Below are 26347 nucleotides of genomic sequence, written 5' to 3'. Positions count from 1 at the left end.
CTGAAAACAGGGAAACCGGCTGCTCCTGGGCTGTTTATGCATTGATTTAGGGATCAGGCCTTTGGAAAATAGGGCTGCAGATTTACCCATCATTTCAAATGAAGTAGAAATACCTTTTCAATGATCCACCAGTCCCACTTCAGGTACATATCTAAAATAATTGAAAACAGAATCTCGAAGAGATATTTGCACACCCATGTTCATTGCAGCATTACTCACAATACCAAGAGGGGAAAGTAACCCAAGTGTCCATTGACAGATGGACTAATAAAGACAATGTAGCATATACATACAATGGAATACTATGCAGCCTAAAAAGTGGGAAATCCTACAACATGGATGAACCTTGAGGACAGAATTTTAAGTGAAATAAACCAATCACAAAAAAAGACAAATGCTGTATAATTCTACCTATAAGAGGTACGTAAAGTAGTCAAACTCATAGAAGCAAAAGTAGAATGGTTGTTGCCAGGGTTGGGGGGAGGGGAAAAAGTGGAGTTACTCAGTGGGTAGAGTTTCAGTCATACAAGATTAAAAGTTCTAGAGATCTGTTGTACGGCAATGTGCATATCCTATATAATAAAAAGCTAATATGCAAATCAACTGAACTGCGGAACGACTGGTTGCTATGACATGCACTGACCACCAGGGGCAGACGCTCAACACAGGAGCTGCCCCCTGGTGGTCAGTGCACTCCCACAGGGGAAGTGCCACTCAGCCAGAAGCTGGGCTCATGGCTGGTAAGCACAGTGGCAGTGGCAGGAGCCTCTCCCACCTCCCCTGCAGGCGGGCGGTAAGGAGTGAGGGGTCCTGGACTGCAAGAGCCCTGGACTGCTAGAGGGATGTCTGACTGCTGGCTTAGGCCCGATCACATGGTTGGGTGTAGTCCAGCCGTGGGCAAACTACGGCCCGCGGGCTGGATCCGGCCCGTTTGAAATGAATAAAACTATTGGAAAAAAAGACCGTACCCTTTTATGTAATGATGTTTACTTTGAATTTATATTAGTTCACACAAACACTCCATCCATGCTTTTGTTCCGGCCCTCCGGTCCAGTTTAAGAACCCATTGTGGCCCTTGAGTTAAAAAGTTTGCCCACCCCGGTGTAGTCCCATATACCGAGTGGTTGCTGGTTCAATCCCTGGTCAGGACACATGCCTGCATTTTGGCCTTGAGCCCCCAGTATTGGGTGTGCAGGAGGCAGTGATCAGTGTTTTGCTCTCACATTGATATTTCTCTCTCTCTCTCTAAAAATCGATTAGAAAAAATAATTTTAAATAAATACAGGAAGTTTTTTAATGTAGGAGTGTTTAGGGCTTTGTTTATCCAGACATCTTGCAGGCATCCAATGTGGAGGTTGAGAAGATGGCTAGAAACAGTCTTCCCTGCCTGCCAAATGCACAGTTGGGGCTCTGGCACACCATTCAATCATTTAGGAAAAGAGTTCAAAGCTTGTCTCCTCTCTCCCATCACCAGGTCTGTGTGGTTCTGTATGTTTTTGTTTACCCGCCCACTTCTTGTGTATCAGTCCCCACCTGGTATGGAGAATCTGGTAACAGTGGAGGTACCAAAGGAGCAAAGGAAAGACAATGAGTACTGATGGCCTCTTGTGAAGCTCAGTCAGGATGTCAATCTAGATCCAACACAAGTAATTAGAGTCTACTCTGACCTCATGTGGCACTGAGGAAGTTTTAGGGGAGGATTTATTTTTAGGGAGTTACAAAGCTTTTCCTGGGAAGACCAAATTTATTTCCAAATCACCTAATCTTCACATTCTTCTTAAACGGTGCTCCTTAGAACAACAGGACTTTGCTTCTATCTCCCTGTGCCTTTCTGATGACCTTTCACCTCAGTCTCTTACCTGTAAAATATGGGGACTATATTTGTTGTAATGCTGAAGAAAGCTTTACTGATGTCTCCAATAACTGTTATGAGACCGCCAGCTCATCTCACACGCCCTGTGAATTCCCAGCAGGAGTGATATCAGCCCCAAGGGGCCAAAAATGGATGCTTGTCAGGAGGAATGGGTTTACAAAATTTTAGATATTACAGTGGTTCACAAAATCTTACCTCATAGTGTTTAATCTCTTGTTAAGGACAATCTGAATTTAATTTTTCTTAGTGAAATGGTCATGAAACAAAGGTTGACAAGCACCATCCTTGCTTGATGGGTCTGTTACTGAGCCACATTCACACTAAGAGGAAAACGTGATCTAGCTCTCACATTGTGATTGATGAAAATGAAGAAATAGCTGATGTCCTTCTATAATATACTAGAGGCCCAATGCATGAAAATTCGTGCAAGAGTAGGCCTTCCTTTCCCCAGCTGCCAGCACCGGCTTCCCTCGGGCACCCGGGACCCGGGCTTCCCTCCTCTGGCTGCAGGCAGGCACCCGGGACCCAGGCTGCTTCCCTTCTTCGGCCACCCGCAGGCATCAGGGACCCGGGCTGCTTCCTTTCTCCGGCCACCCGCAGACACCCAGGACCTGGGCTGGCTTCCCTCTGGCTCCAGCTTCATCAGGAAGGATGTCTGGTCTAGTTAGCATATTATCCTTTTATTATTATAGATAAGATGTACTTAGTGCTGTAATTTCATATCAAGCGCATGGGTTGAACCTGGCTTTTAGTATTTGTGTTAGATCTTTGAGAAATCCTTGGTTCTTCTATGTAGCATTTCCATGAATTCTAAAAAGTCCTTAAACAAATGTTCCTTCTATGGCAGAGCATAACTTTTGCTTAAAACCTGAGGCTCCCCCTACCTAACAGTTCTGGAAGGGCAGGGACCAGGCTGAGTGCTTTACTCCTTATGCTACCAATGCCTAACTCACTGTTTGGTTGCTGTGCAACATGTCTGGATTATTAAAAATAGTGGGGTAGCCCTGGCCAGTGTTGTTCAGTGGTTAGAGTGTGGGCCTGCACACCAAAGGGTTACAGGTTTGATTCCTGGTCAAGGGCACATACCTGGGTTGAGGGTTCACTCCCAGTTCCTCGGTCGGAGTGTGTGCAGGAGGCAACCATTCAATGTGTCTCCTCTCTCACATCAATGTTTCTCTCTCTCCTCTCCCCTTCTTCCCTTCTTCCTTTCCCTGTGTCCCCCTCTCCCTTCCCCTTCCTTCCTTCTACTCTCTCTGAAAAGCAATGGAAAAAATATCCTCAGGTGAGGATTTTTAAAAAGTAAAAATATTGAGTAATGAAAGAACTGTAGCTTTAACTAGAGCTGGGACAAGGGTGAGGCAAGTGAGGTGTCTAGGGGTCTAGGGAATAAAATTTAAGGAGAACTTGCCCAACCCTTATGTTTCAGGCCAAACGCTCCCCTAGTCCAGTTTCCAAACCCTTCCCTTTCCAAAGTTGATTTAAGCGATTCTCTGGAAGTGATATGGTCATAGGAGCACAGGAACAGGGAATTTAAAACAACTATTTCAACACCCCTCCATTCCACTTGTATAAGTACATTTCTTTCTACTTGGCACGTGATTCACATTGGCCCCAGAACCCTAAAAATGTGCACTTCTGTCTTCTAGATCACTACGGACCTGAGGCAGCGGTGCACGGACAACCACACGGGAACATCTGCCTCGGCCCCCATGGCTGCGGGCATCATTGCACTGGCCCTGGAAGCCAAGTAAGCCTTTATCTCCGTTTGTTTCCACTGGCGACAACCCCTCATCTCACGGACAATCTACCCCCTCCCTAGTATAGAATCCCTAGCACAACCCAGAATATAATCTTCCCAATCCCAACCTGAAAACTTCAAAGATTAGGGCTTTAAAATTTTTTTTTTCTCCTATATTAAGGAAAAAGGCACTTTTTTTTTATTTTTGAGTTTTTATATTCCCTAAAAAATCAAACTGTGTCATTACTGTATCAGGGAGTCATGTGCAAGCGTGCCAGTTGGCTCCAACTTCCTTGCCTTGTTGAGGTTTTCATTCTAGTCTGGGAATGTTCCTGTGAGTCTCGGAGTAGGCAGGTCTGCCCACTTCTGGGCCCCTTCCCTACAGAACAGCAAGGCAGCTCAGAGTCCTTGACGACAGTACCATCACAGACTCATGCTCAGGGACAGAATATTTTAAGGTTACGGGACAGGAGCCCAGGAACAAGGACAAGCCACTTACCTTAAATCCTGTTTAATGTAGTCAAATTCTGTGACTAAAGAGCCCTTGGAAAGGTCCCCTGAGGTTATTTGCAATGAGGCCCATCTCTTCTTTCTCTGAGCACCAATAGATCAATTTGTCTGAACTCTGAAAACCCAGTACAAATCGATACTCTCTTACTGTCCATTTTAAAATCCAAATGCCCAGAAAACTGAAGGTTTTTTTTTTTTTTGGCAAAATTAACACCAAAACTCATTTAATTTCAAAGTTTGCCCTGATTTGATTTGAGACTATTGGCAGTCCTTATTTATTGTGAAAATGCCTATATTTCACTACAGAAATATTAATGTATTTGATTACGAGGTGCTGGCTTAGACCTCATTGGAAGTTTGTATAATATATGCAAGAGATAAGCTATCTGGGGAAAAAAAAAAGTTTGAATTTTAAATACATTTGGTGCAAGGACTTTAGAAAAAGGGTTGTGGGCCTGTATTTAGAGGCCCTCCTGACAAGAGAATCATAACAACAAGGAATTGAAGTAATGATATGAGTGGTTTTCCCAAAATGGCCTTGCATGCCTGTCCTAAGGAGGAATGGAAGGATTCTTTCATCTAGTGTACCCTGATGTAGAACAATAGCAGGTGACAGGAAAAGAATACAAGAATCATAACATACTCAGGTATTATAGCAAAAAGGCACTTTTTATTCTTAACACAGAGGTGGCCTCGCAACATTTCCTGCTGCCCCTTTGTAAGGCAAGGGCCTGTGGCAAGGCAGTTGGGCCTTTAATGTAATGCGGATGCAGTAAATGGCTAAGTCAGGTAACTCCTTGGATTGAGACAGGTATAGCAACACAGGCTGTGGCTATGGGCGATCTTATCTTAGTCCATTTGAGCTGCTATAACCAAATACCATAAACTGAGTAGCTTATAAACCACATTTATTTCTCACAGTTCTGGAGGCTGGGAAGTTCCACATCAAGATGCCAGAGGGTGTCTGGTGAGAACCCACTTTGTAGATGAGCTCTCTGGGTTCTCGCTTGTCAAGACTCTAATCCCATTCATGAGGGCCCCACCCTTATGGCCTGATTACCTCCCAAGGCCATACCTCCTAGGATCATCGCATTGGATGTTAATTTTCAACATATGAATTGGGGGGGGGGGGGAGAGGCACAGATATTGAGACCATAGCAGGTGTGGTATCATTTGACTCCCATGAATGTTTGTATTTCTTTCTTTTTGATGAGGTTAAATATTAAATCATTTCAATATACCATATCTTTTAAAGTGTTAAAAGTTTGGTTTTAGCAAGGAACTGGCACTAATCCTATGAAATTCTCATTTTACAACTTTTCCCTGGACTGTTCTCACAGCAGACATCTCGATGAAGTATCTGTGTTTTTAATTTGGTGGCTGTAAACTGGAGTTTTGAAAAATATATCATCTTCATTCTGGAATTCTAGATTGTTTCTCTGGAATATTTTTCTGTCCACAAACTATTGAAGGTGAAAAAAAAAATCAGGAATTCTCCCTACATTTCCCTTTCCCCCCCAAAAAGAATATAATCTCAAACTTGGCAACCCAGTACCATAACTGTGGCTGAATGGTACTCAGTTCCTTGAGCTATTGCTACAGCACTTATATTTTTAGTGATTATTTTAACCACTCTTTCAGTTCAGATGAGAAGTCCTTACTCTATTCCTCAAACAGCCTACAGTTGGATCAGGCCCTTTGGGGGCTGAGAACACACTGAGAGGCCGCGTCTGTTTTCTTTCCCTTGCATTTTGAGCATTTTTAAAGATTGATTTTTTCCAAAACTGTGATGGGTGGAAGAAAGGTCCCAAGATACAGTTTACCTGGAAAATCCACTGTATTTTAAGATTTTTAAAATAGCCTAGTTCGATTGTGGCGCCAAAGTACAGGGTAAATCATCTGATAAAATGAGAAACAATAAACCTTTCCTTGCAACTCCATTGTTTTGTGCTACAGGCCAGTCTTTGCCTGTAAGTGAAGCTGTACGTTAGGGGAAAGCAGTCAAAGAACTAAGAATGGGTCAGGCATTGATGTTAACCGAGGATCATTGAGCAGTGGGCCTCCAGAGTGAGTAAAAAAGATCTTAAACTAGGAAACTGTAGTGAGGCTCTCAAATAGCAAAGTACGAAGATTATTGTTGTTCTAAGCCTAACCCTGGCAAAGAAGCCGTACCCATTCAGCCAGCCCCCGCCCCTGGCAGTCTCCTCTTACAAGAGGCTAGTACTTCTCAACAACACTTAACCTTGGTGTTTTGAGCTTCAGCCTTTACTCTCACAAGTTACATCTACAAGGTACTCCCTTGTAAGGAGAGAAGAGAGGAATCTATGGCTCAGGACACTGCCAACTGCTGATAGGCTCCCTGCTCAGATCACAGGAGTCAGTGAGTGAGGGTGAGTGTTCAGGTGAGGAGCTGCACGCAGGGGCTGCCAGTCCCTAGTGAATGCGTGTCCCAGCTGTCTCTGCACAAGGCCGAATGCACCATTAACCTAATCTCACTGGGGTACAGTATTTACTCGGGGGAGACTCCCAACCCTCGCCTCCTCCCCAGGTGCTTGCCTGCACCAGCCGATTGATTTGCCTGGATCATAAAATGGTGGATTCTACGTTGGATACATGGCAACCAGTGACCTCTCTAACACTCTCAAAAAAAAAAGTTTATTGATATTTAGAGAGAGAGAAAGGAAGAGGGAGAGAGAGAGAAGCATCGATGTGAGAGTGAAATATCAATCAGCAGCCTCCTGCATACCCCCTACTGGGGATCGAGCCTGCAACCCAGGCATGTGCCCTGACCAGATGAAGCCCAACCAACTGAGCCATCCCGGCCAGAGCCTCTCTGCCATTCTAATTCTTCTAGCTCCTCTAAGGTCAGAGCTTTTCCAAAAAACCTTCTTAGGAAACTAGGAGAAAAGAAAACAAATACAAAACATAGAAACAGATAAGCTTGAAGTATCCAGATCTCTTATCTGAGCCCAACAAAAGTCGAGCCATGAATTACCTCTGCTGTGACAGCTCCTAGGACTCCCAGGCCATCCTTTTCCTACGGGGTATGTAAGGACATATGTTGCAACAAACTCCACTGTTGCACCCCCTGCCCCAGATACTTGGGTAAAAGTGTGCTACTCCCAAGACAGGAAGCTCGACAGCCGCCTCTGACAATCTAAGCATGAACTTTGCCGCAGTTAGTCATTTAGGCAATTTCTTCCTGCTCCCAAAGCTGTTTTCCGGAGAACTCTGAATCCTTTACCCTTCTCAAAATCATGAGCAGTTTCAAATAAGAGAAAATACTGTCATCTCCAAGGGGGGGAAACTTTTTTTGTGTTGGGGTACCCTTGCCACATATGTATTGGTTCAGAAGTTTATAATATTTCAATTATTTGGATTTTGTGGACTTTGGGGTTGTTTTCTGGTTTTTTAGCTGAATGAATAGGGAGTATGTAATCTGGGATTATGAGGGAACTAATTACCATTTGGTAATATCTTTTTTAGTCGCATAATTCAAAAAGTTCAAATAAAATGAGTGTCTGGGTGCAGTTTTTTTTTTTTAATGAAGGAAGTGGTGTAACATGACTAATAGTTTTAGATGAGCAACCTAGAAGAATGTCAAGTCCCATTTGTAAGTCGCCTTATGTCTCGAGGCCAGTATATATCACCGGTACTCTAGACCTGTGGAAAGAAATAAAATGCTGCTAGCAAATGATGTTTCATATAAAATCGTTTGTTAAGAAGAGTTGAAATAACTGATATGCAAAAATGTTCAGAATCATAAACTATGTTTTACCAAAAGTTTTCCTGATCTGAAACTGCAACTATTAGCAAAGAAAAGCTATTTTAGTAGAGTATTTTATATGTTAAATTATCAGCATTAGCTTGGGAAATTCAAAATATAAGTTCACCAAAGAAACTTTTTGGCCTAGAGTTGCCAGTAGTCTCTCATTGGAAAAGTGAAATATTAGCAAACATGAAATATTGCATAGTGAATGGTAAATAGAAGGGGTGAGTTGGGTAGAAACTTCTGAAGTTATTTAGGACTTAGAAAGAAGGACTTGATATAAAGAATCTTCCACAAATCCTTGTTTTTAAGTGACCCAAAAACCTTTTTCTAAATTTCGTATCTCAGCGGACACAGGGATACCTTCCCTTGAGAATGCCTAATATATCTTGATCTAAATTTAGGAAATATACAGATTGGGGTGGCAGCTGTTACTCTGTACTGGAAACATACCTGGTACCTGTTAAACATTAGCTGCCTCTGTTGTTATGTAGTATGTACATACATGTGCTATTTCTGGGTAGGTTTATCTACTTTCTTCTTATTACCTATCTATTTTCTCCTATTTCAGTAGTCCTGTTACGACTGGTTTATAGAACATACCCATATAGTTATATGTAGAACATAGATGATAGAAAATATAGAGAGTGAAAATACTTCTGATAATTTAGAAAATTTCTATAACTGTACTATCGATGTTTTTTATGGATTATCTTTCAAATGAGGCTTAAACTACTAGATACTAAGGATTATACTTTACGGTATTTATTTAGATGTATATAAAAATGTCTATTGCACATTAAAAAAAAAATGTAAAGCATCATGCTAGGAGCAAAGTGACTTAGGTAAAGCACAGTGTAAATATTTGCAAAACATGTCCCTTACCTTCAAAGGATCTTAGAATCTCCCTATAGAGGCAAATGTACACTAATAAGTACATGTTAGTGTGCATTTCACATATACACAAATTATTTAAGAAAGCCAATGAAATAGTTTGGGGGAAAGGCAGTGGAGAGTGCAGGACTCGGGTGAAAATAGAAATAGCCTCCATAGCAACCCAAATTGGAATATTGGTACCATGATATTCTTATATCTTCCATGACACCTAAGCCCAGTGTTTGAACACAGTCCATTCTCTAGTCTGACCTTCTAATATTTTGTACAAGGAAAGTGAATTTAACAAAATCACCGAATTTTATTTTATTATTAATTATTTTTACCTTTCCATTCCTCTAAGTCAGCGGTTCTCAACCTGTGGGTCGCGACCACTTTGGGGGTCGAACGACCCTTTCACAGGGGTCGCCTAAGACCATCGGAAAACATATATAATTACATATTGTTTTTGTGATCCATCACTATGCTTTAATTATGTTCAATTTGTAACAATGAAATTGGGGGTCACCACAACATGAGGAACTGTATTAAAGGGTCGCGGCATTAGGAAGGTTGAGAACCACTGCTCTAAGTGATTAGTGACCTCCCCTCACTGTCTCAACTCATTTCTTTTCCTGTTTACTTACCATTCTCTGGAGCTGGGCTTCACCTGGGTAGAATAAAGGCATGATGCTATTCCCTTCTTAGCTTCCAAGAGAAGTTCCTCAACCTTTGATCTTGAGTGAAAGCGATACTTCCAGACATGGAAAGGTCAAAGTGTGAAGACTTAAGACGTGTTGAGCCACAGGGTGATTCGCACCATATGCTGTTGATTTCAAAACGCTGTCCCCAGATAATCTTTTCTTGGGAAATTAAGCTTACCATCTGCATTTCTTAAAAACCTAAAAAAAGCCCACCTACAGAAATTTGATGTGGTTCCTATTGATCAACCTTTTTATGTCTTTGCCTTGCATTTAATGTCTCTTTTATCGATGTCTATGTCCAGTGTGGGCAAATGCCAAAGATATTGGGGATAGAATTATTGTGAGAAGTTAATTCTTGGGACAGTTGAGAGCGAGTCTGGACTTCTTAACAAGCCGAGTTCAAGTCACTAATTGAAGGGCTTCAAAGTCCTGGAACTAACCATCCTGGAGGGAGGCCACATAAGAAGGACTTGGTAGACCTAAACATTTCTAAATATTGGGATTAAATTTCTGATCTCTTGTAAACTGTTCTTATCTTAAATTTCAGTATAAAATGTTCCATTAAAACTTCTCCCAAGGGCTACATTCAGCTGTATGAAAAGTTGGCAGTGGGCAGGGAGCACAAATACATTTGATTTTGAGATAAAATAGATTGTCACCACACCAGCTCTTTTCTTTTGGGAGAGTTTCATTTACTTCATCAATACTTTTTTAAGTAGATGCACAAATAGTGAGAATACAGGCATAAATGCCCACATTGCATGTAATTACAAAGGTAGAGAAGTTATCACACACTTGTTTCCTTTCACATACTCTTAGAGTTTCTTGTGTATTATAGTGTTCTTGGTTGGGCTTGGAATTTAGCTAAGATTTCTGGCATGAGTGGTTGGGGTCTATAGCTTGAGGAGAATTAAAATGTAATCAGGGAGGAGATTTGTAAAGAAGGTTTGTGAGGTAAAAACAGCACACATTTCCACCGGAGGCCAAGCGGACAGAGAAGGGATGTACTGTCCTGGAATATTCCCTATAGTGAAATAATTGTAACCAGACTCACAGAGCAGTTACCACGGGCCTTCTGCCAGGACTGTGCATGAAAATAGCTTTGTTATGTCTACATACACACAGACAATACACTGTGTCCTCTAACACTTTTCAAGTTCAAATTATTTGGAAGCCAGTTTTCACTGGACTCAACTTTGTACTAATGGTTTAAAGCAATGCAGCTTCCAAAGGCATCCTGCATTCCTGGAAAAGCCCTGGTCACCAGTCTCATTCACCCTGTATTATCTTGACATTTAGCCAGTGTTTTCCATCTTCCTGAGATGATGAGACTGAGGACCTTGATGGATAGTTGAGTTGCCCAGGGACTAAACTGAGGACAGAGAAGTTATTATTAGGTCATTGTTATCTGCCTCTTTTTTGCTTAGCTGTATTTTTAAAAATAGATACTTCACTGAAAATATTTTGCTCTCATTACTATGATAATAAAGGTTGTTTCTTAAAAAGAGTAGTTCTCTGTCTTGTTACAATCCCAGAGCTTTTCCTTACATAGCTGGTCAAATGGCATTTTCAAGTGTTTTATGTCATATGTTAGAAATGTCTCATGTTATAAATACCTAATTTGTGATTTAACGTAAGAAATAATGCTTAAAAATTAGAGATGGAAAAGACCTTTACAATGTCCTCTGAGATATAATTAATTTCATGGCAATTATATCATTATCTATGATATGCTGCCCTCTCTGTACCACCTTGACTAGAATCCTATCTCACAGTATACAATACCTGGAAATTCAATAAACAATGATAGCACTCTGAGAAAATACAAAGTAGGAAGTTTCTCCCAGCTAAGTCCAGCAAAAAAAAAAGAAAAAAAAAAAAAGGAGGTGTGTAAGAAGGGATTTTGAAAGGAAACTTATAATGTCATCTAATTTTTCTCATCTCTAAAAGGCATATGAAGAGAATATGCATGTTGCTAACATAGACCTTAGACGGAATCATTCATTCATTCAACAGACATGTGTCAATGGTTAGTTCCATGCTACCCATTATGAATTGATTGGTGAATTGACAGATGTAGACCTTTCATCCTGTTCGGGGAGACAGCCTATAAAAAAGCAAATGGTCAGTACAAAGAAAAACATAAACAGAGTAGAGTAATGGGACTATTTTACATAGAGTGGTCAAGGAAAGACCTATGGAGAAATTGACCTTTTAGCTGAGATCTGAAATGAGAGCAGGAGCCAGCCTTGTAAGGAACTAGACTGAGAGTTCTAAGGAGAGGGAGGAGCAAGTTGGGAAGACAGTGTCATTGGAATAAGATGCCTGGATTTGAGAAATAGGAAGATATATATGACTAGTGTGAGTTGAGTGGTTGGAAAATTCCAGATCACATAGAGCATCCTAGTAAGTAAGCATGATAAAGATCTTTGGGGCCTTTTAAGGAGGGAGGCAGGACTTGATTAAATTTTTAAAAGATCATTCCAGCATCTCCTCGGAGAAGTACTGATGTGGGAGCAAGGCAGGTACACCTTTTGGGAAGCCAGTTCACAAGAGGTTTGAGTAGCCTGGTCAAGATGATGGTAATTGGGACAGAGGGAAGTGGATTGATATATATATATATATATATATATATATATATATATATATATATATATATATATATGGAATAAGCTTGTATATTTTAGGGGAAAGGAAAAGCTCAGGGCTGAGTTCTAGTTTCTTTGCTCAAATCTTGGGTAGATTGTACACCATTTGCTGACATAGATAACCTTTGTTCTTCTCATGGGATTCTGAGAATTGAAAGAGGCATAAATACTCAATGGGACAAGACCCCTGGGCCTACAAGAAGCAAATTTCTCCTACGATGATTGTCTGTGCTTTGGTTGTACTCCCCCAGTGGTTCATGTAATTAATCTTTAGAAAATGTTTTTCACTGAGAACATGAATGCTATAAGTGACTGAGGCAGTTTACATTAAAAAAAAAAAAAAGAGAGAGAAATAAGGTAATAAAGAATATGGATTTATTTGCATTATAAATTGCTCATGTACTGCCATGTCCTTTAAATAGGGTGTTAATAGCAAATTAATCTTTATGCCGTTACCCCATAAGATTACTAGAATATCTGCTTATTATTAGCGAGTTTACAAGAAGTTTGTAAAACTTAGTCCCTTGAGGGTTTCTGGATTTTATTTATTGCCAGGAAAGTTTTGTTCTTGATAGTGTCTATGGTAACACCCCAAATACTATCAAATATAATTTTCCTTGCTAGGAATAAGAAAGCTGACTTTTTTCAAGGTCCATTATAGTTTCACACCATAGTCTGCCACTTAATCACTTTAATCAAAGCATATTTCAGTACATTTCTGCAAAAGGACTTACATGGCTTCATCAGCTATAGCTACCTTTGTATTTTGAAGATTCTCAGGTATATTTCTAAGCTCTGTATTGAAACTCAGTTGAAAATTCAAACCTAGTTTTATACCAAGTGATCTTAGGCTGAGTTTGGAGTCAGTCTTGCCTCTGCCCACATTGTCTTAACCTGTAGTTTTTTTACTTCTGGGGCATTTTTATGCAATTTGTTCGGAAGAACGTAATTGTTCCTAGTTCCAGTAGAACGTAGTTTTTGTTTTCAGCTGATTCCAGCATTCCTCTATTTCTCTCTTTTTAACAATTTTTTTTTAAATATATTTTATTGATTTTTTACAGAGAGGAAGGGAGAGTGATAGAGAGTTAGAAACATCGATGAGAGAGAAACATCGATCAGCTGCCTCCTGCACATCTCCCACTGGGGATATGCGCGCAACCCAGGTACATGCCCTTGACCGGAATCGAACCTGGGACCCTTCAGTCCTCAGGCCGACGCTCTATCCACTGAGCCAAACCGGTTTCGGCAACAATTTTTAATCACAATATATTTTTCCATCAGTGTGAGAGAAAAGGGAATAAGAGAAATACAAATGACAGAATGAAAAGCCTATCATTTCACTAGCATATAAGATTTATTCAACCTGACATCCACAAGTCGATTGTGGCATTTGATGTGTCAAACGCTCCAAGCAACAAATTCATAGTGAAATAAACTAATACCTGGAATAGAACAGGCAACACAAAAAGACATTCTGTGGCTAAATGATTGGGTTCTTTCTTACCATCTTGGAGTAAGTTTTCATTTCTCTATTCATGATGCTTCTGAATTTTATTATGATGAAGTACACTTTTATATTCTTTGCATATGTGTGACTAAGAGAAAGTAAACTTTTATATCATTTGCATATTGCAGAAAGACAATACACCTATGAAGCCTGGTAGTATAATGCTAACCAGTAAAGACCATAGCACATGGCTGTAGCGTTCAGTGTATGAGACAAAAAGATTCTTCTTGCCATTGGCCCCAAACTGAATGTAGGAATAGTGCTTAATGGTGCAACTGGTAAAGTAGAAAATGAAATGATGAAATGAACCAAACAGTAGTCAGCTTTCGTTGCATGCTTACTCTATGCCAAATACTAAGCCGAAGGCTTTCATCGGTAATCTCATTTAACCTCAAAGCAGTACCATACAGTACTCATTATTACCATATTTCAGATATGGAGAGTGAGGCCTAGGAACCTGCACAGGTAGTAAATTGCAAATCTGGAAGGTGAACTAAGGCAATGTGGTGCCAGAGCACACCATCACACTGCATCACCTTTCTCTTCTAAGAGCTGTAGAAAGTCATGGTTAATTACACCGGGTGCTATCAAGTAGCAGGGCTATGGGGATGGAGAAGGGTGCCAAAACATTGAACAGGGGTGATTTAGGAAAATTTGGCAGAAGGAGAGTGATTTGATCTATATTTTGAAGATTCTTTTTTCCACTTCTGTTGCATATGAGTCATATAGAATATTGTTTAAAAGTGCAGATTTCAAAGCCCTCAAGATATTTGGGGATTTAATTGTAATGGCCCATAGATCACAATTAGGAACTCCCTCAGTCTGTAAGCTATCTTGAGAGTGGGTATGAAGTAATAGCCCCAGCATCGAGAGCAAAGGCACATAGTAAGCAATCAAATATTTGTATCATGAATGAAGAAATGAATGAATGAATGAATGGAGAGAAGCAACTCTCCATTTGGTTATTCTTAAGTATGGATAGATAGCTATTCAGGTAGTTTGAAATTAGTGGGGTAAAATTCTAGCAAGGTCAGACTTAACTCTAAATGTTGATTGATTCATTTAATAAATATTTATTGAGTCATACTTGTTACCATCATTTCTTTATTTTGAAATAGACTTTTTCACGTATCTGAAATTGCTAATACATCTTGTAGCCACAATTGCAATCTTTAGCATTGTAGTGCGGATGTAATTCAGTGTGTCTCTGGCACTATGCTTAGATTAGAATGCATCTATGAGCAAATCATGCCTGTTCCATGCCAGAGCTGCCAGGAGTGGTAGCACAGGTTGAACACAAATGTATGTATACTTTGCACCTAGCCCCAATAAAGCATATGCTCCAGGTCTGGGAGACATAGATTAACGATAATTACACCTGAAGTTAGAGGTGTTATGAAAGAAAGTAAAGGATAATAATTATAATAGAAAGTGAGGTTGAGATAAGGGCAGGAAAGGGTGAATAATGACAAATAAGGAAAGTATAAGGCTGTCATTAATGAAATTATAGCATTTTTGCTGAAATTGGAGTCATACATAAGTGATCCAACTTATAGTTGGTTTTTGTGAGTCTTTACTGAGTTATTGTTTGATCACAACATAACCAAGTTTCATCTTTTTTCATCCAATAAGTTCTTGCAATCATGGCCAAGCCTTATGGAATAGAAGGCCAAATGAAAGGATGAAAGCCTGAATGATCCATAATTTTTCTTTTTATTTCTACAACAAATTTAGGAGCATGCCCGTATATGATTGAAAATTGGTGGGGTATCACTTCAAAATGAAAATTGCTCATCCTGTCAGAAAGAATACAATAAAATTTTTATTTTTCTATCTTCAGTGGGTGCTCTAGTTTATCTGAAAAAACTCAGTACACAACCAAAGAATGTTGGAAGGAGGAAAGAAAATTGAGTGAAATTTAAGATAGGCTCTTAGAAGAGTCTGCCTGTTATTTCACTATTGGAAACTTTTACAACCGACTTGAAAGGCTATTGTAGAGAGCTTCCTGGAGAGAGCGAGCATGATATGGGAGTGATCACATTAGTGATGCTGAATTCTTATGCATTGCTCTGAATTTAGGTGCCATTGGAATGGACATCTAATAGCCTCATTCTCCATGGCAGATGTATTCAATTTTATAATTTTCATTGTGCTAAAACTCTCAGTTACATGTGATTACTTTACCTGGAATATAAAATAATTGTTTTCAGTTTGTCTGAGAAATCACAACACTGGAAGGTTGCCCAGGGACCATCTGGTCTATAGCAATGTTATTGAGTGAGTGTGTTCAAGGATCGCCAGGCAAAGAATAATAATGGTAATGAAATGTAGGTTATTTTAAAAATGAAAGTGTATTTTGTAATTTTTTTTTATTTTAAAGCAACTTCTTTGAAAATCGTGTACTATTTTGGTATAAAAATTTCTGAATTGTATAAAACAATGCTATTCTTATTTTCCCAAATTAAACGTTACCAATCTTCCATTGATTTCTTTTAAATTTAAATTATTTATTGTTTAAAGTATTACATATGTCTCCTTCCCCCCCCCCCATGACCTCTCCCAAGCCTTTCCCATCCCCCAGCACTTGTCATCACCCCCCTACTGTCTGTGTTCATGGGCATGCTTACCACCAGTATATGCATGCATACAAGTCCTTTGGTTGATCTCTTACCACACCCCAACCCCACCCCCCGCCTTCCTTCTGAGGTTGGACAGTCTGTTCTATGCTTCTATGTCTCTGGATCTATTTTTGTTCATCAGTTTATGTTGTTCATTATATTCCACACATATGTAAGATCATGTGATATTTATCTTTCTCTGACTGGCTTATTTCGCTTAGCATGCTCTCCAGGTCCATCCATGCTGTTGCAAATGGTAAGAGTAAATTTAAAAAGAATGTGCTAATCTTTGAAATTCAGAAGTTTAAGATTGTTCTTTTATCCTAGTGGTGCTTGCAAACAACCCACTAATTCCATTTGCCCCTAACTTCTTGGAAGCAAATACATACTTAATACTGGGATATCCTGAGAAGAGCAATCTCCTAACCAACAATATTGTTAGCAATAGAACCATTTTTTTAAATATATATTTTTATTGATTTCAGAGAGGAAGGGAGAGAGAGAGAGAGAGAGAGAGAGAGAGAGAGAGAGAGAGAGAGAGAAACATCAATAATTAGAGGGAATCATTGATCAGCTGCCTCCTGCATGCCCCACACTGGGATTGAGCCCACAACCTAGGCATGTGTCCCCAACCAAAATCAAACCCAGGGCCCCCAGTCTGCAGGCTGATGCTCCATCCACTGAGCCAAACCAACCAGGGTGCAGTAGAACCATTTTTAAAAATAGACTATTAATCATACTCTTAGCATACTCATTGTAGAAAGGAATATAGACCACACAGAAATGTATAAACAAAAATCAAAAGCCTCCCTACACAGTCAACTTTCAGCGGCTGTTTTATGCTTGAATAGTGCAGTAACTCTTAATACTATGATGCCTCTTCCAAATAATTTTAACAAATATAATGTCTTTGTTGCAAAATATTTTCTGTTTTATTATCTTCAATCTGCATGTTGCTTTTCCTTCAGATCCTGTTGTTCCTTTTGTCATCCCTCCCCCGTTAATTTTTATCATCCCTTTTAACCAGAAAATGCTTTATCCAACCTGCAACAAGGAAGATTAGATTAAAGGTTTCAGTTCTTTGTGGATATGGTCTTTGTTCAGTAGTTGGAATTTGGGTGTTAAGAAATTCCTGAATTGTAAGAACTAATATTCAAACTGAGCATCAGAATTTGTTTCAAAGTTATTTAAAAGGGTATGAATCCTCTACAAATCACCTACTAATCATTTCATGTTGTTAATATTTTTCTTAGCAGTATATAAATACTCACTATATTATCCCTTGGCCATAGTTATTGAAAATATTTTATCAGTTTGTCATTTGCTTTCAAGTTTCCTTCATACTATTTTGACATAGAGAACATTTTTCTTTTTTTTTCCTTCTTTTTCTTTTTCAAATTTATCTTCATTGTTGACAGTATTACAGATGTCCTCCTTTTTTTCCCCAATGACTCCCTCCACCTTGCACCCACCCTTCCCAGGTATTCACCACATATAAGTTCCCCAGTTAACCTCTCCCCACCCCCACCCCAAACCCCACCTTCCCTCTGAGACTTGTCAGTCTGTTCCATGCTTCTTTGTCTCTGGATCTATTTTGTTCATTAGACTCCACATATAAGTGAGATCATGTGATACTTATCTTTCTCTGACTAGCTTATTTCACTTATCATAGTACTCTCCATGTCCCTCCATACTGTCTCAAGGGTAAGAGATCCTTCTATTTTATAGCTGCATAGTATTCCATGGTGTAAATGTATCACACTTTTATTTGTAATTGTTATTTAGTCAAATATATTTGCCCTTTATAAATTCTTCAATTGGTCATACCTCATCTTTTGGTACCTCCTGGAGAATTTTATGTATGCTAATGAAAATTATGTTTGCTTTCTCCCTAAAACTAGCCCATATTTTGCTGTACCATTGAGTAATCAATGAACCCCATGGGATATTAAGAATTTAGAACTCTTAGGTTAGAGAGTCCTTTTCTGTCTCAAATGTATTAATTACCAACTAATATTTTCATCTAGTGTTTTCTCCTTTCATTCTCCAATGTTAATGTCTAACCAACTAGAATTTATTTTGGTGTTGAGTGTGGGGATCTAAATTGAATTTTCATGGGGGTCCCATTTGCCCATTGTCATTTGTTAAGTAACTTCCTCCAAAAACAGTTTGTTTGCATTCTTGTAGTTGTTGCATTTATAAAGGTCTGTTTTAGAGTTTTCAGTACTATTATTCTGTCAATTCTTTTGACATTAGAGTATCACTCCACTTTCTAAACATTTTTTTTAAAAACATTCTTGCCGGTTCATTTTTCCAGATAAAATTTAAAAACATTTTGCCATGTTCCAAAAACAACCCCAGGGACAATTTATGGCACTTGTATGAATCTTGGCTTCTTTGTAACAGTTGGTTTTCTTTCAAATAAATAGGACTCTGGCCTAATAAATTTTGAGGCATGTCTTTAGTTCTATACTTTTTGGTTTAGATTTTTTTTTTGGAATAGTAAGTATCTGTTTGTTTTACTATTACCATCATGCCTTTAACTGGTTATTGCCTATTTATACCAGAGCCATTGTTTTTATATGTTTTTCTTATCTCTAGCCACTTTAATTTACATTATGCTATACAACTCATTGCCTTGTTTTTTAGAATATATACGTGGTACCTGATGATGGTAACACTTATCTCTGTTCAGTTGAGTACTTTTCATGTTTGTTCTTACTGGCACATGGTACAAATTGGTCATTATAATTTCAGGTTTTGGAGTCAGGTGGACTTCAGTTTCAACCCTGCCTCCATATCATTGCTGCCTGGGTAGCCTTGAACAAATGAAAATTATGTTTCTTAATCTTTTTGAGCTTCAGTTCTTCATCTGAAATTTGAGGTAACAATCTAAAATCACCAGATTGTTGCTAGGATTAAATTACTTTGGACATATGGAATGTATTAAAAATTAGAAATAAAATATTATTTCTGTTATATTAGCCAAAACTGTTAAATATCAAGAATGAAAATAAGCTTTCATGTCTAGGTCCTAATTTTCTCAGGATTATTGTTTTTAAACTTTTGTTTCACTTTTTAATTGATGTTTGCTTCTCTATATTGAACCTATGAAGCATTTTTGTTTTTTTTAAAGGCTTGTTAGTAATGTGTTTGGGGTATTTTCTCAGTATCTGTTGAAGTTAATAAATAGTTTCTCATAATAAAGTTGTTGGTATGATTTATTAGAATAATAGATTTCTTATTCTCTGCTTATATTCATGAATCAAATTTATTTCTCTAATATGCTATTGGTTTATTTATGCCTTTGTGCTTATTTTTCTGAGTAAGATTTTTTTGTTTTTTGGGGGTTTTTTATGAATATAGTGTGTATGTGTGTGTGTGTCCATTCTATATTATTGTTATAGCATCTACCTAACGCTGATTGTGTATTTATGGCAGATAAACAGCATCTTTTAAATTTTCTTTATGGTTCATTTCACTTATCCCTCATGTATAAGGTAGCACAGATAGTAAACGAAGAGTCAGGCTTCCTCACTCTGATTTGACCTTGATATTGGCATCTATCGCTGCCAATTTTTGGTATCAAGTGATGTTAAATTCACAAAATAAATTGTGAAATTTTGCACTTTCTCTTTTCTCTGGAGACACTTAGGATCATTTTCTTTGTAAGTTAGAAGAAAAGCATCTGGCCCTCAAGCCTTTTTAAGGGGTAATACTTTGGTAAATTTTTCAGTTTCAGATTTTTCCTTTAAATTCTCCAGAACCATGTCCAGTTCATAAGGTTTTTCCATTTATTGGCCAATTATTATATATAGTTATATATTTCTATAGCATAACTACATTTAATACAATTGTTAGATATAGTTATATAGATTAGATATAAATTTCCTATAACTATAAAAATACCTTGTACTGGTTTTTATGGCTTCCTTCGATATTTAGAATGTATTTTATTGGTGTTCTTTTCACTTTATTAGATGTTTGTTTGTTTCAAAAGACCAGTTCTTGAATTTGTTGATTAGTAATGATTTTTTTTTTCATTTGTCCTGTTTTAAATCTCATTAATATCTTTCCTATTTTCCTTAAGATAACTCTGTCCTTTTGTGAATCTTGCTGGTTGAATCATGGTTCATTTATTTTTCCTTTTACAGTAATACAATTTTTTTAAAGATGTTTATTTACCTCTGAACACACTCTTGGCTGTGATTATTTTCTAATGATGTTTTGGCTTCCTCTTGGTAGAATGACAGTTCTTTAAAATTTAAGTTTTTAACAAACTTTATTGAGGTTTATTATTGACTTTTATTTTTCCACCACATTGTGGTCAGATAATAAGGTTCGATCATCAACCACACTGGTGGTTTGTGAGGTATTGTTTTTAATTAGGGCAGTTGATGAGATTTCCTTTTGGCACAATATGTATTCACCTTTTCTTTCAAAACTCTTGAGTTGAGCTATGAATTCTTTTTCTTTTCAATATTCCTCTTTGTAGGACATATAATATTATTAAATTATATCTATTATCTAAACAAATCCTCTGTATTCTTTCTCCTGAAATAAATGGATTAAACTACCTGAACACTAGTGTGGTTCCATCAGTTACTTCTTTTTTTCTTATAGTCCTTGATCTACTCATTTTGATGCAGAAATGACATGCAGTTAGATATTTATTATAGACAGCATCTTATCTTTCACCTAAATTGTACTTCTTTGTCCCTTACAGGTTTGTTTTTTTTGTCTCAAATGTTTTAATGTTTGCAACTGATTTTGCCACTCATACATTTTTGTTGTGTTGTGGGAAAATCTATGTACACTTTAATTTTTAGTTTATATATTTCATGTTTTTAGGTGAAAAGTTTATTTTTAAATAATTTTGATAAATTTTAAAAATGTTCACTTTTTTACATAAAAGCTGATATCTACAAACAAATATCCTATCTAATAAAAGAGAAACATGGTAATTAGCGTACAACTGCTACCCTTCCCATTGGCTAATCAGGGAGATATGCAAATTAACTTACAGCCAAGATGGCAGCCGGCAGCCTGGCAGCTGATGTGAGCGGGGAGGCTTGCTTGCTTCAGTGACAGAGGAAGCCAAGCTTCCCTGCCTGCCTTGCCGGCCTCTCAGCTGCACTCTAAGCAACATTGTAACAAATATAGAAACTAAACAAAACCCCGGGCTTCAGCCAGCAGGACCGCAACATTGTTTCAAATACAGAAGGTAAACAAAGGCCAGAAACCTGCTTTCAGCAGCGGAGGTCTCATAGCTGGAGCCGAGCCTCAGAGCTAAAGCTGGCCCAGAATAAAAAAAAAAAAGGAAAAAAGGACAGGTTGGGAGCTTCAGTCACCTGCCAGCCTGAAAATAGCCCTCAGCCCCTCACCCAGACTGGCCAGGCACCCCATTGGGGAGCCCCACCCTGAAGGGTGTGTGACCAGCTGCAAACAGCCATCATCCCCTCACCCAGGCTGGCCAGGCACCCTAGTGGGGACCCCCACCCTGATCCAGGACACCCTTCAGGGCAAACCAGCCGGCCCCCACCCGTGCACCAGGCCTCTGTCCTATATAGTAAAAGGGTAATATGCCTCTCAGCACCGGGATCAGCGGAGCCGCGAGGCCTCCCGGCACTGGGATCAGCGTGACAGGGGGCAGCGCCCAAACCCCCTGATCGCCCTGCGGCTCTGTGTGTGACAGGGTGCAGCGCCCCAACCCCCTCGCCCCCTACGGGCCCTGCTCTGTGTGTGACGGGGTAGAGCCATAACCTCCCCATTGGCCCTGCACTGAGTGTGACAGTGGCGTTGCCCCAACCCCCTAATCGGCCCTGCTCTGTGGGTGATAGAGGGCAACACCCCAACCGCCCCCCACGGGTCCTGCTCTGTGTGTGATGGGGTAGAGCCATAACCTCCCCATCGGCCCTGCCCTGAGTGTGACAGGGGGTGGTGCCCCAACCCCCCAATCGGCCCTACCCTGAGCATGACTGAGGGTGGCATCACAACCTCCCAATCCGCCCTGCTCTGTGCATGACAGGGGGCGGCGCCCCAACTCCCCAATCAGCCCTGCTCTGAGCCCAACCAGGGGCTGCACCTAGGGATTGGGCCTGCCCTCTGCCACCCGGGAGCAGGCCTAAGCCAGCAGGTAGTTATCTCCCGAGGGGTCCCAGACTGCGAGAGGGCACAGGCCAGGCTGAGGGACCCCCCCCCCCCCAGTGCACAAATTTTTGTGCACCGGGCCTCTAGTATTTTATAATAAGGAAGTTATCCCCTTCACTCCTCACTATGTAAACTTGGCTTACATTTACTTCCCACTTCTATTTATACTCATTTCTCCATCTTTCATGCTATAATCTGGATTTATGCAACGGACTACTTTAGTTCATTTATTTCTTACCATTCTTTCAATTATTAAATCTTAACTCTGTGTGTAATCTATCTTAGGATCATTAGTAGCTTGTTCGTAGCAACTGCATATTCTAGGGTCTTTAATTTTGACTTATTTATTCGTCTCCTGGAATGGGTCTTTAAATTATTTGTGTTTTACTGTGTCTTGCAGAGTGTGTGTTTGTAGAGAGGTGGATTCATATACTTTCTCAGTCCTGCAGATGTGTCTTCTGCATTTACTCATGAAGGACAAGGAGCTTAGTATAAAATTCTTGAGTTTGATTCCTTCCAATAGCTTAACTGTTCTTTTCATTGTCTGCTGAAATTAGCTTTGCAGAGAAAATCTTAGGACAGAAATCCTGTTTTGTTTTTATGCTGAAAAGCAGTTCTTAGGATATTTTTTATTTTTATTTGTAATGGAAATATATATGTTTAAGGATGAGTCCAAGGGGTACAAGTCTTAATATTTCCAGAAACATATTGAGTCCTTTCAGCCTAACTGGAATTACTAGCAAAATCTACCATGAAACTTCAGAGATTGGGCCCTGGAGTCTGAGAGACCTAGCTTCAAAGCCCGTTCTGGTTCTCCCTGTTTTGGCCTTGGAAAAGATATTTAACCTTCCCAATCTTTAGTTTCTATATCTATAAAATGGAAATAATAATGCTCTCTACCTCATGGGATTTTGTGTGTGCGTTAAGTGAAGTAATGTACGATGTAGGGCACCCAGGAGAGCACCTAGTGAATAAACAGTAAAGACTCAGCAGATGGTAGTCCTCAGAGGAAGACAAAGCTATTGTCCTAAAATGGGCTTCTGTTTCTTTTCTCCAAATCTATCGTCTTGTCTTTCCTTGCCATTTCTTAATTATTTTCCTAAAAACACGTTCTGGAAGTTCTCATTATCTTCCACACCATTAACTCAATTTTCCACAATATCCATACCCCTATCAGTTTACTTTCTCCAATGCAAACGTTGCTTTTGCTAATACCACCCGACAGTCCTTTTAATCTTCCTTGCTCTCGGCTTCCAGTTTGCCATCTCAGCTTGCTTTATTTATTGACGTACTGCTTTTTTCTGCATTCTTCTTTCCATAAGCTCTACAGTATTGTTTTTCTTCTCTGCTGTCCTCTCTTTTTCTTTCTCTTGCCTTTTTTCTCCTGTCCCTTGTACTCTCCTTTTATGTGTTTTCCCTTTTCTTCCTTTCTTTCTTCCTTTGTCTCCAATTTTGGCTTTTTTATTCCTTTCAATTATTCATTCTCAATGAGAAACTCTGGCATCATACACTGTGTGGTGCTGTCCCTGCTCTACTCAGCATCCAAGCACAGATCTACGCACCTCTGCCGTTGGAAGGGGTGGGATGATGGGCAAAACCCCTAGTCAATTTGGAGATTCTGGCAGACATCCCTCCACAATGAATCTGCTGGGTGAGGATGGTATCACTTCCTATCCTACTATCAAAGCTGGAGGTTTGTGGGCCAGTTCATAAAGCCCTGCTAACCTGACTTCCCTTTGCGGCCCCTCTAGTACAAGACAGTGGCGGTGGTCAGAGCTAGGGCTCCGCAGTCAGACTGCCCGTGGCTAGTTCCAGCTCTTGCTAGTCATGTGACCCTGAGTGGCGTCATTAAACTTTCTGTGCTTTGGTGGTCCTTATATTGGTAATGAAAGTAATAATAGTACCTCACAAAATTGTCATGAGAAATTAATGAAATAATGAATATAGAGTACTTCTCACAGTATGCCTGGTACACTCAATAAATACTATCTAATACTCCGTACTTTTGGAGATACATCTTTGAGGAATTACATTCAGCAGCAAGAAAGTGTGGCTGGTACAACAGGAAATCCCCAAATCAAGGTGTTGGTTCAGAAGCTCAAGGCTATCGATGCCAGCGTCCATGACATTCTCTTCATCTTTTCTTGATGGCTGCTGCAGCTCCAGCCCTCGTAGCCACCTTCAGGTAACAGGAAGAAGGAAAGGATGAAGGAGGGTTAGGCAGTCCCTAAAGCAGGAACACAGAGGCTTTCTCAGAAATGCCCAGTAGAGTTCCACTTGTGTTTTATTGGTCAGAACTCTCTCCTGTGCATCCAATCACTCACTATCTGGGTGTTTGGGAAAACATGATTTTGGCATCTCAACGTTCAGAGTAGGAGAGACAATGAAAAAGAACACTGGAATTTGCCCCTTATTTCCCGCCATACTTTCTGGAGTTGAGACTCTGAAAACAGGGATGGGAGAGATACCAGAATAAATGTGTGGGCTGCCTTGAAAATATAAAAGGGAGACTTGTCCAGTAGAGAACTATGTGCCTGCTTTTTTTAGCCAATGAATATCTTGGGTCTTTAATTCAGGACACAGACAGGGAAACAGAGGTGAGGTGGATTTTTTTGGGGGGGAGGTTGTTAATCCTCCTCCCTCTTCTTTCCTTGAAGTGACAAGTCAGCTTTGTTTTCTTAATGTAAAATGTGTCGCAGTTAAAAATTATTTTCTCATTCCAGTCACATCAGCCATATTTTTGTCATTGTTTTCTCTTAATCTTAGTCAATCTTTTCCTCTGCATGTGTGTGAATGTGTGTGTGTGTATGTACAACCTGTAATTTAAAAAAATATATTTTTGTTACTATTGATGTCTAATTAGAAAGACTATTCAGAGTTGACATAATAAACCAGGAGTTTCTAAATAGAATAACATTTACTTAAAATTCTAGAATCCAAAATGCTTAGTGATTTTCATTTAAAAGTTTAAAATTAAAGCAGGACATTGAAAATCCTTGTTTAAAAAATATGCTTTGATAAGTGTGTAGAAAAGCATTATTTTAATTCTTTGTATCAACTATTAAAAAAAGGAAAACGTTGTGATTTAGAATAATAGTAATAACAGACGTACAGCCAAGGCTTCAACTCTGCGAATCCCTGAACTGTGTAGAAGTTTCAAAAACATTTCCGTCAGGCAGTTCAGTGATGTGCATAATTAGGCACAAAATCCTCGTAATATGTGGTGCCATAAAGCACTCCGCTATCAAACCAAAGACCATCGCCCCCTCTCCATCCTCTGCCTCACATCAGGGACCGCTGTCAAGTGGGAGGCTCTGCCACAAGCAGAGGACTTGTTGCAATGGGTACAGACAGTTTCTTCCTCAGCCAGTCAGCTTCCCACCTACGCCACTGGCTTGTTAACACCTATCTTTTTGACAGATCTTAACAGCATTATTATTTCACTAAACAAAGCTATACCAAGTTGTTGAAAATGCTATTTTTGTTCGTGTGTTACAGAAGCTAAAAAAAAAACATACTATTAAAGTTTAGGAGCATAGAAGAAAGCGTAATTAAGTAGGGATTCGTCAAAGGCTAGTATAAATTCAGAAATGGTCCTTCCAATTCTGAGATGAAAAGTTATTCATTTTGGTAAGTCATAATGACTGTTGTCGTTGGGAGCCTATCTGTGCCTGGCATTTTATTCCCTGAAATTCTCACAACCATTTTATAGTGTGTCTCCACATTTCAGTTGAGAAAACTGAGTCCCAGGGAGATTCAGTAAATTGCCCAGGGTTATAGGACTATGAGGTAGCAGGTCCTGATTTAACTCGTCTTCCTGACTCTCATGCATAATTACACCCTTCTCATGTGAGTAGAGACTCCATTTATTATTATTTTGAGAACAGATTTAAATGAGAAATAGAAATAATGGGAATGACGGTGTCTTCTTATAGACCCAGGTCAGTTAGTTTAAAA

At 39.3% G+C, this 26347-nt stretch overlaps 1 protein-coding gene across 5 annotated transcripts in view; it reads left to right on the top strand.

Annotated features, from left to right (window-relative positions):
- The window catches only part of PCSK5 (proprotein convertase subtilisin/kexin type 5), a 417746-nt gene that overhangs the window by 181730 nt on the left and 209669 nt on the right, over nt 1-26347 (top strand). For all 5 annotated transcript variants that reach the window (XM_036330796.1, XM_036330795.1, XM_036330797.1 and 2 more), the window contains exon 9: nt 3520-3620. In XM_036330796.1, the coding sequence (XP_036186689.1) occupies nt 3520-3620 (101 nt within the window). The remainder of the gene's footprint in view (nt 1-3519; nt 3621-26347) is intronic.

This window comes from Myotis myotis, unplaced genomic scaffold (genome assembly GCF_014108235.1).
Source record: "Myotis myotis isolate mMyoMyo1 unplaced genomic scaffold, mMyoMyo1.p scaffold_m19_p_12, whole genome shotgun sequence".
NCBI lineage: Eukaryota > Metazoa > Chordata > Mammalia > Chiroptera > Vespertilionidae > Myotis > Myotis myotis.
This window is presented reverse-complemented; position numbering and strand designations above follow the sequence as displayed.